Source organism: Priapulus caudatus, unplaced genomic scaffold (assembly GCF_000485595.1).
Source record: "Priapulus caudatus unplaced genomic scaffold, Priapulus_caudatus-5.0.1 Scaffold968, whole genome shotgun sequence".
NCBI lineage: Eukaryota > Metazoa > Priapulida > Priapulimorpha > Priapulimorphida > Priapulidae > Priapulus > Priapulus caudatus.
The window spans coordinates 85,996-94,810 of NW_014578029.1; the positions used below are offsets into that span (position 1 = coordinate 85,996).

Sequence of the window (8,815 nt, forward strand, 5' to 3'; positions counted from 1 at the left end):
GTGTCCGGCGAATGCCAGTCGCCGCTAGCGCCACCTCGCGGCGCAGTCCGCCTCGCACATGCCGCAGCGGTGGCGCGTGCGCCTGCTCGTGGTGCTGCCGCAGCTGCGCGTAGTCCTCGAACACGCCGCTGGCAGTCGTGGCGCGGCGACTCGCACGGCGGCGCGTGGCGGCGGCGGACGTGCGCCGCGAGGGCGCCACCGTCGTCGCCGCCGCCGCCGCCCGTCGCGTCGTCGCACAGCAGGGCACGTCGTGGCGGCGCGGCGGCGCGCGCGTGGTAGGCGAGCACGTGGTCGCGAGCTTCTCGCGACCGTTGAAGATGAGGTCGCAGCCGTCGGCGCGGCACGCGACGAACGCCGACGCGCCGGCCGACGCGCGCCTGCGCCCCGCCGCCGCCGCTCACCGCCTCACCACCCGCCGCCTTCTTCTTCCTCGCGACGGCCGGCGAACCCCACGGCGTTCTCCCCGGGCGTGTAGCGACGCGCGCGCGCCGGTCGCGGTACTTCTGCCAGGCCGCACGCCTGGTGGACGCCGTCCGTGTGCGCGATCCACCTCGGCGAGAGTCAGAAGAGCAGTTGCAGCTGTAAGCCACAGTGGTAGTCGGTCGACCTGTCGGGCGTGCTCCTTCGGCGAGTGGTGCTTGCGCAGTCATCAGCATGTTGCCTCCTGCGGTCGGCACTGGGGGCCAACTTCGGTCGGCTTCTTTGCCTCTGTTGTGAGCGCTAGCAGCGCAGGTGCGCGACTCCTGCGCGACCCACTATGCGGCTTGCACTGCCGCGCATGGTGTGGCTTGTGCGGTGCTCGCTGCCACGTTGGTGCGCGAGCCGCAGCACCTCGGCAAACTCCCGCCGCATAGCAGCACACTTTCATCTCTTGCTGCTGCTGCTGCCGCTTGCCTGCTGTAGGTTACTGCAGAGAGCGTAACAAATGTTTGTCGGTTCAGTATGCGGTGACAGGCTGATTAGATGAGACAGGGCCGCGACTTCATCCTGCTGCTGCTGTGTAAAAGACATCAATTTGTATAAAATATACGTAAAGTTCTTTGATATGGATCATAGAAAATAAATGTTTGTTCCGGCGCCTTGTATCGGCTATCGCCGTAATGAACCTCTGGCAGGCCTTGTCGGTAAGGTAAGTGCTGCCGAATCTAACAACTTGGTCTTGTCAAGCTGGCACAGTTTACGTAAATCGGTGTACGGCCTGCCGTTTTTTCCAATAGCATGTGCATTTCTAATTAGGATATTCAATTTTGCTATTATGGCTTGTTGATTAAAGTTAGTGTTTTTGCCCCCACTGTTCCGTGAACAGACATGGTCGTGTGCATTTATTTTTGCTATGATCTTTATTGTGCCCCTTCGGAAGCATCATGCACTTTAACAGTTCTAAATGAGAGTTTGTAGCCGGTGGAAAAAACTACCAGACATACAGCCTGCACCACAGGCCATACCCTTGGCGGTCATACGCAAGGCGTCAAGTGAGCAAGGGACGCTCAAAAAAAAGAAAAATAGGAATTTCAATGTGAAAAAATAGGAGAAAAATCAGGAATTTTGGTGAGAAAATACATTGTTACAATAGTGAATATTTGTTGCGTTAGAAGGCTCCCAACACCCCTACAGCCATCCGCGATCACCACAAACCGGTTTTATAATATATCTATTTGCATTTGGAGTTACATCACATGCGAACAATATTTTGAGGTTTTAATGAGAAATGCATGTTAAAATTGATAAGCAGTTTATACATGCATAAGCACCTATACATGTAGACTACTCCAAAAAAGTATGACGTACATGTATACATGGGCGAATCTGGCTTTTTGAAAAAGGTGGGGTCCAGTAAGAAATCAAGGGCACTTTTATAAAAAGGTGCCGAAGGCAGCTTATGCGCCGTGTCTAAGGCACGTTGACACTTAGGGGGAGGGGGGGTTAGGGGGACCTCCCCAAGAAAAATTTTAAAAATTGGTGCATTCTGAGAGCATCTGAGCAGTAATTTTGATGTCTAGAATGCAAGATGGAATTCCAAATTTTTAAGCAGAAAATTATCTTTTATGTGTTTTCCCTTTTTGGGGTAAAAAAAGGGGGGGTCCAGACTCCCTGGACCCCCCCTCTGGATACACATACCACATCCAACTGAGAAACAACTTTACTGAAATAAAATCTGTGATAGTAAAGAGTATATTACGTTAATTTAAAGTAAGGGGTGGGGGTCTGGAGTCCTCCCCCAGGAAATTTTTGAAAATTGGGTCACCTGAAATGTAAATTCCTGAATTCTGAGAAGGATACATACAATTCTGGATTCAGAAAAATGAAAAGCCCTTAAAAATAGGAATTTGTCCGGAAAAAGGAGAAAATAGGAATTGCCCAGAAAATAGGGAAAAATAGAGAAATAGGAAATAGGGGAAAATAGGGTAGACTGGTTCGTGGCCCCATTGTTTAACAATGTTTGTACTGTCATAGGGTCTAGCATGCAGAGCGTGCTAGCGACTACTTGTACTAGCGCGTCTAACACGGAAAACTTGTTGATGGCAATGAGTTATATATAGCTCTTTGGATCTTGGTTGAGAGAAGCTGCCGCCGGGGGACTATAGTAAAATCAATGAGAGGATGGTAAATCGGGACGGTGAAGGACGGGGAAAATAACTAGTCCGCAAGACAAACGGCTATGGGGCATTTACTAGTCCTTCTTATTTTTTATTAGTCTCGGACTAACAGACTAGCGTTAGTGTCAAACCCTGCTTCAAGGATTTGGTGGAAGTTAGAACTAGAAGTCGAAGAGAGAGATTATAAGATATAGTAGGCTTCAACGTGGTAATCCAATTTTGGAGAAAAAAATTTCGGACTTTTTGTTACGGTGCCTATCTCCTGTGAGGATTATTGCTAGTTAAATTTGTTCACACGTAATTTAATGATTATAATTTATCTAAGATAAAGCCTAATTATAAATGCATAATTATGTTGCTACCAGTCTCCTTTAAGATTTTTTTATTACAAATAACTGTTGATATCATCCACTAATCTGTGTATATCAGACAATGTTTAAAAAAATAAATGTTGTCAGTAGTTAAGAATGCTTGTAAGACATTGTTTTTTTTCCAAATAAAAATAAACAAAATAAAATTGATTAATACACCTCCTGCTAGGCCTACGTTTATAACGTTTTCTCAAATTACGAATGTATTTCTAATCTTTCGCAAACACAGGCACACTACAACAAAACTAGATATGCATGAAAATTACTAAATTAACTACTACTACTAGGCATGTACATAGTAATTTAATTAGTTATTATGTACGATGATCATCACTCCATGACACCTGTTAATGATAGTGTTAGTGTTTCTGCCAGTGTCAGTGTTAGTGTTAGCTAGATAGTATACTAATTAATATACAACTACGAGTGGCTGACTAAACAGAATACACTGTCACAGTACTGTGATGTACTGTACCATGGCTAGTAACTAATGCTCATAGGGTCTATGTCCCCCAGGGTACTGCCGGAATGGTACCCTGGGTACGGTCCGGTATACCGTAACGTAACCTGGTAACTATTTAATATGGTTAGGGTTACCGGTTAGGGTTAGGTTTAGGGAGTAGGCGTAGGCGACTCCCTAGACTCGTTAGTGGAGTAGGCGAGGTACGGTCCGGCATATTATTAGATAGTACCAGGGTACGTTCTGGCAGTAACCTGGGGAACATAGACCCTCTCAGCGTAACTAATCCATGCCAAGTTTTTCCAGCCTAGAAATTAGAATTTCAGAGTCACTCAGTCAGTGTGATGGATTGACAGCAACATCAACTAACATTCTAACATTAAATAAAATTATTTAAATAAAATACTCCAAACATTATTCTGGCTGGCTGCGTACGTTGGCTACAAACGCAGTATTGATAATAATATAACACTCATTGTTCGTCTCTTACCAAAATGGCGACGTACTTTCGGATGCCGTTGGGGCGCGCCAATGACGTGCCTGCAAAAGCCGCGAGGCAGGAAAATACGATGTGCCTACATGCACTCGATTATGACACAGAAATATCAAGACATAACCTAGTATAATTGTCGAATATATTTATACTCACATTACAGGCTAAAATCATAGAAAAACGTACCTCGACTACGCCACATCTAGAAGAAACTGGTAACTTTGTTCTTTAACATATTACACGCTAAATTCTTCCACGACCGCCATTTTTGGATGGGTAACACGAAAAACCAACTTCCGACATAATGATTGTGTCACAAATACATATAATCCACCAAACAATACTAGAAGATTAGTATTAAATATCAGTCATATATTGAAATCACAGTCATATGCAATCTAAACCAACTGTGTGTATTTTAATATTTTAAAATTACTACTTAGAAACCGTGTACTTGTGGGGTAAATTATTTTATATAACACTACAACATTTACTTTATGAGGGCAGCACCGTCTTGTCAGGTGCAATGTCTTTGATCAAACTTGAGTTGTTGTCGCATGGACGTAGGTAGTTTAACTTAGCCTAGGTATTACTGGTCGTGATTATATACATGCATGTACAAATGGGTAACTACCGTCAACAGTTGGTTTGTGTTGTCGTAGCATCTGTTGCATGCCTTGTCAGCGCTCAATTTCCACGCGTTTGTATCCATAATGTGACAACAGAAAGTGGTGACACTGACAGTGGAATATGCTGTCCAGCACCGCCAGGTACGTGATCAGCAGCTCACACTTCTCTAGTCTACTGTTTTAATGTCTAGTAGTAGTAGCTAAGTACTATCTAATAATACTCACATAGGGTTAGGGAGTACCGAGGATGTAATTGCTTGGAGCATAGACTTCCAATAACTAACTGATACTGATAGTAGTTAGTGTCATTGTTACATTCAAGGCATAGCAAAACAAGGACCACAATGTGAATGTAAACTAGACAGAGGGCACTCACGGAGAGTGCATACCTCCGCCAGCGACATACTGCTGCGACACGCTGGCTTGCTGCTCGCTTGCTTGTAGCAGCCGCTCGTTGCTGCTGCTCGCTCACATGTACACGCTCGCTGTGTCGCTGCGGTGGCTGGCTCGCTGGGTCATATCGATCGACCGCCGCGCTAATATCGATCGCGCGAACACACGAACGCACGAGAGCAAAAACATTACCTCCTCCCAACTCCGTTGGCAGAGGTAATAAGTGTGCTAGTCATGCTTTTTGTGTATATGTAATAATATATCTTTGGTAGTGAACCAATTTCACCAATCCTAATAGTCACTGGCATTGAGGAGTGTAAAAGTTTTGACCCAAATAGGAGGAAGGAAGATGACAAAAAGGTTATCAAGAAAATCATGGAAACACTAAAAGTGAACGATGTAGTAATTACCAAAACCATTCGACTGGGGGCTAAAAAGGCCCCGGGTGACACACCCAGACTCTTACTTGTAGCACTGGATGATACCAAGAAGAAGAGAGTTATACTATCACTAGCGCACGAAGGGTCGTTGTCGTAACAGGTATTACAGATATGTACCCGAGGTAGTTTTAGGTTGTTTAGTATTATGTTTATATTTTTATATGAGGTATGTTTAGGGTTAGATTCTCCCCGGGCGTGTAGCGACGCCGCGCGCGCCGGTCGCGGTACTTCTTGCCTGGCCGCACGCCCTGGTGGACGCCGTCCGTGTGCGCCGTCCACTCGGCGAGAGTCAGGAAGAGCAGGTTGCAGCTGAAGCACCAGTGGTAGCGGTCGACCTGCTCGGCGCCGTGCTCCTTCGCGAGGTGGTTGCGCAGCATCAGCATGTTGTCCTCCTTGCGGTCGCACTGCGGGCACTTGGTCGCCTTCTTGCCGTGCTTGGTGAGCGCGTGCGAGCGCAGGTGCGACTCCTGCGCGAACATGCGGCTGCACTCGCGGCACTGGTGTGGCTTGCTGCGGTGCTCCTGCACGTGGTGCGCGAGCCGCAGCACCTCGGCAAACTCCTCGCCGCATAGAGCACACTTCATCTCTGCTGCTGCTGCTGCCGCTGCTGCTGTTAGGTTACTGCAGAGAGGTAACAATGTTATGTCGGGTCAGTACTGCGGGACAGGCTGATAGCATGAGACAGGGCGCACTTCATCCCTGCTGCTGCTGTGTAAAAGACATTCAATTGTATAAAATATACGTAAAGTTCTTTGATATGGATCATAAGAAAATAAATGTTGTTCCCGGCGCCTTGTATCGGCTATCGCCGTAATGAACCTCTGGCAGGCCTTGTCGGTAAGGTAAGTGCTGCCGACATCTAACAACTTGGTCTTGTCAAGCTGGCACAGCTTGACGTAATCGGTGTACGGCCTGCCGTTTTTTTCCAATAGCATGTGCATTTCTAATTAGGATATTCAGTTTTGCTATTATGGCCTTGTTGATTAAAGTTAGTGTTTTTGCCCCCACTGTTCCGTGAACAGACATGGTCGTTGCATTTATTTTTGCTATGATCTTTATGTGCCCCTCGGAAGCATCATGCACTTTAACAGTTTCCAAATGATAGTTTGTAGTGCCGGTGAAAAAACTACCAGACATACAGCCTGCACCACAGGCCATACCCTTGGCCGGGTCATACGCCAGGGCGTCAAGTGACAAGGGACGCTCAAAAAATAGAAAAATAGGAATTTCAATGTGAAAAAATAGGCACACACAGATGTAACTATGCTCATAGGGTCTATGTCCCCCAGGTACTGCCGGAATGGTACTCTGGGTACGGTCCGGTATACCGTAACGTAACCTGGTAACTATTTGATATGGTTAGGGTTACCGGTTGGGTTAGGTTTAGGGAGTAGGCGTAGGCGACTCCCTAGACTCGTTAGTGGAGTAGGCGAGGTACGGTCCGGCATATTATTAGATAGTACCAGGGTACGTTCTGGCAGTAACTGGGGAACATAGACCCTCTCAGCGCGTAACTAATCCATGCCAAGTTTTTCCAGCCTAGAAATTAAGAATTTCAGAGTCACTCAGTCAGTGTGATGGTTGACAGCAACATCAACTAACATTCTAACATTAAATAAAATTATTTAAATAAATACTCCAAACATTATTCTGGCTGGCTGCGTACGTTGGCTACAAACGCAGTATTGATATAATATAACACTCATTGTTCGTCTCTTACCAAAATGGCGACGTACTTTCGGATGCCGTTGGGGCGCGCCAATGACGTGCCTGCAAAAGCGCGCGAGGCAGGAAAATACGATGTGCCTACATGCACTGATTATGACACAGAAATATCAAGACATAACCTAGTATAATTGTCGAATATTTTATACTCACATTACAGGCTAAAATCATAGAAAAACGTACCTCGACTACGCCACATCTAGAAGAAACTGGTAACTTTGTCTTTAACATATTACACGGCTAAATTCTTCCACGACCGCCATTTTTGGATGGGTAACACGAAAAACCAACTTCGCGACATAATGATTGTGTCAGCAAATACATATAATCCACCAAACAATACTAGAAGATTAGTATTAAATATCAGTCATATATTGAAATCACAGTCATATGCAATCTAAACCAACTGTGTGTATTTTAATATTTTAAATTACTACTTAGAAACCGTGTACTTGTGGGGTAATTATTTTATATAACATACAACATTTACTTTATGAGGGCAGCACCGTCTTGTCAGGTGCAATGTCTTGATCAAACTTGAGTTGTTGTCGCATGGACGTAGGTAGTTTAACTTAGCCTAGGTATTACTGGTCGTGATTATATACATGCATGTACAAATGGGTAACTACCGTCAACAGTTGGTTGTGTTTGTCGTAGCATCTGTTGCATGCCTTGTCAGCGCTCAATTTCCACGCGTTTGTATCCATAATGTGACAACAGAAAGTGGTGACACTGACAGTGGAATATGCTGTCCAGCACCGCCAGGTACGTGATCAGCAGCTCACACTTTCTCTAGTCTACTGTTTTAATGTCTAGTAGTAGTAGTACTATCTAATAATACTCACATAGGGTTAGGGAGTATACCGAGGATGTAATTGCTTGAGGCATAGACTTCCAATAACTAACTGATACTGATAGTAGTTAGTGTCATTGTTACATCAACGCATAGCAAAACAAGGACCACAATGTGAATGTAAACTAGACAGAGGGCACTCACGGAGAGTGCATACCTCCGCGCAGCGCACATCCTGCTGCGACACGCTGGCTTGCTGCTCGCTTGCTTGTAGCAGCCGTCGTTGCTGCTGCTCGCTCACATGTACACGCTCGGCTGTGTCGCTGGCGGTGGCTGGCTCGCTGGGTCATATCGATCGACCCGCCGCGCTAATATCGATCGCGCGAACACACGAACGCACGAGAGCAAAAAATTACCTCCTCCCAACTCCGTTGGCAGAGGTAATAAGTGTGCTAGTCATGCTTTTTGTGTATATGTAATAATATATCTTTGGTAGTGAACCAATTTCACCAATCTAATAGTCACTGGCATTGAGGAGTGTAAAAGTTTTGACCCAAATAGGAGGAAGGAAGATGACAAAAAAGGTTATCAAGAAAATCATCGGAAACACTAAAAGTGAACGATCGATGTAGTAATTACGCAAAACCATTCGACTGGGGGCTAAAAAGGCCCGCGGTGACACACCCCAGACTCTTACTTGTAGCACTGGATGAAACCAAGAAGAAGAGAGTTATACTATCACTAGCGGCCGAAGGGTCGTTGTCGTAACAGGTATTACAGATTGTACCCGAGGTAGTTTTAGGTTGTTTAGTATTATGTTTATATTTTTATATGAGGTATGTTTGGGTTAGCGTTAGAGTTAGTTAGGGTTAGGTAGTGTTAGGGTAGGGTACACTTCTGTAGTACAAAAGTTC

The 8,815-nt window shown here is 45.5% G+C and overlaps 2 protein-coding genes across 2 annotated transcripts in view; one reads left to right on the forward strand and one right to left on the reverse strand.

Annotated features, from left to right (window-relative positions):
- Nucleotides 1-3,900: 3,900 nt before the first annotated feature.
- Nucleotides 3,901-7,157, reverse strand: LOC106814716 (zinc finger protein 771-like). Its single transcript, XM_014819064.1, has 3 exons — nucleotides 7,104-7,157; nucleotides 5,619-6,004; nucleotides 3,901-3,968 (listed from the first exon to the last, which is right to left on the reverse strand). Exons 2-3 carry the CDS (start codon nucleotides 5,965-5,967, stop codon nucleotides 3,901-3,903), a joined length of 417 nt encoding a protein of 138 aa, XP_014674550.1. The 5' UTR covers nucleotides 5,968-6,004; nucleotides 7,104-7,157.
- Nucleotides 7,158-7,725: 568 nt separating this feature from the next.
- Nucleotides 7,726-8,815, forward strand: part of LOC106814717 (tyrosinase-like) — a 20,385-nt gene continuing 19,295 nt past the window's right edge. The window contains exon 1 of the mRNA XM_014819065.1: nucleotides 7,726-7,873. Within this exon, the coding sequence (XP_014674551.1) occupies nucleotides 7,726-7,873 (148 nt within the window). The remainder of the gene's footprint in view (nucleotides 7,874-8,815) is intronic.

Bases quoted from the DNA above. Each gene is read 5' to 3' on its own strand.
- LOC106814716 (XM_014819064.1), bottom strand. From the start codon at position 5,967: ATGAAGTGTGCTCTATGCGGCGAGGAGTTTGCCGAGGTGCTGCGGCTC. The intron at 3,969-5,618 runs GCAAGAAGTACC...CGGCTTTTGCAG, and splicing joins CCACCAGGGCGTGCGGCCAG to GCACGTCATTGGCGCGCCCC.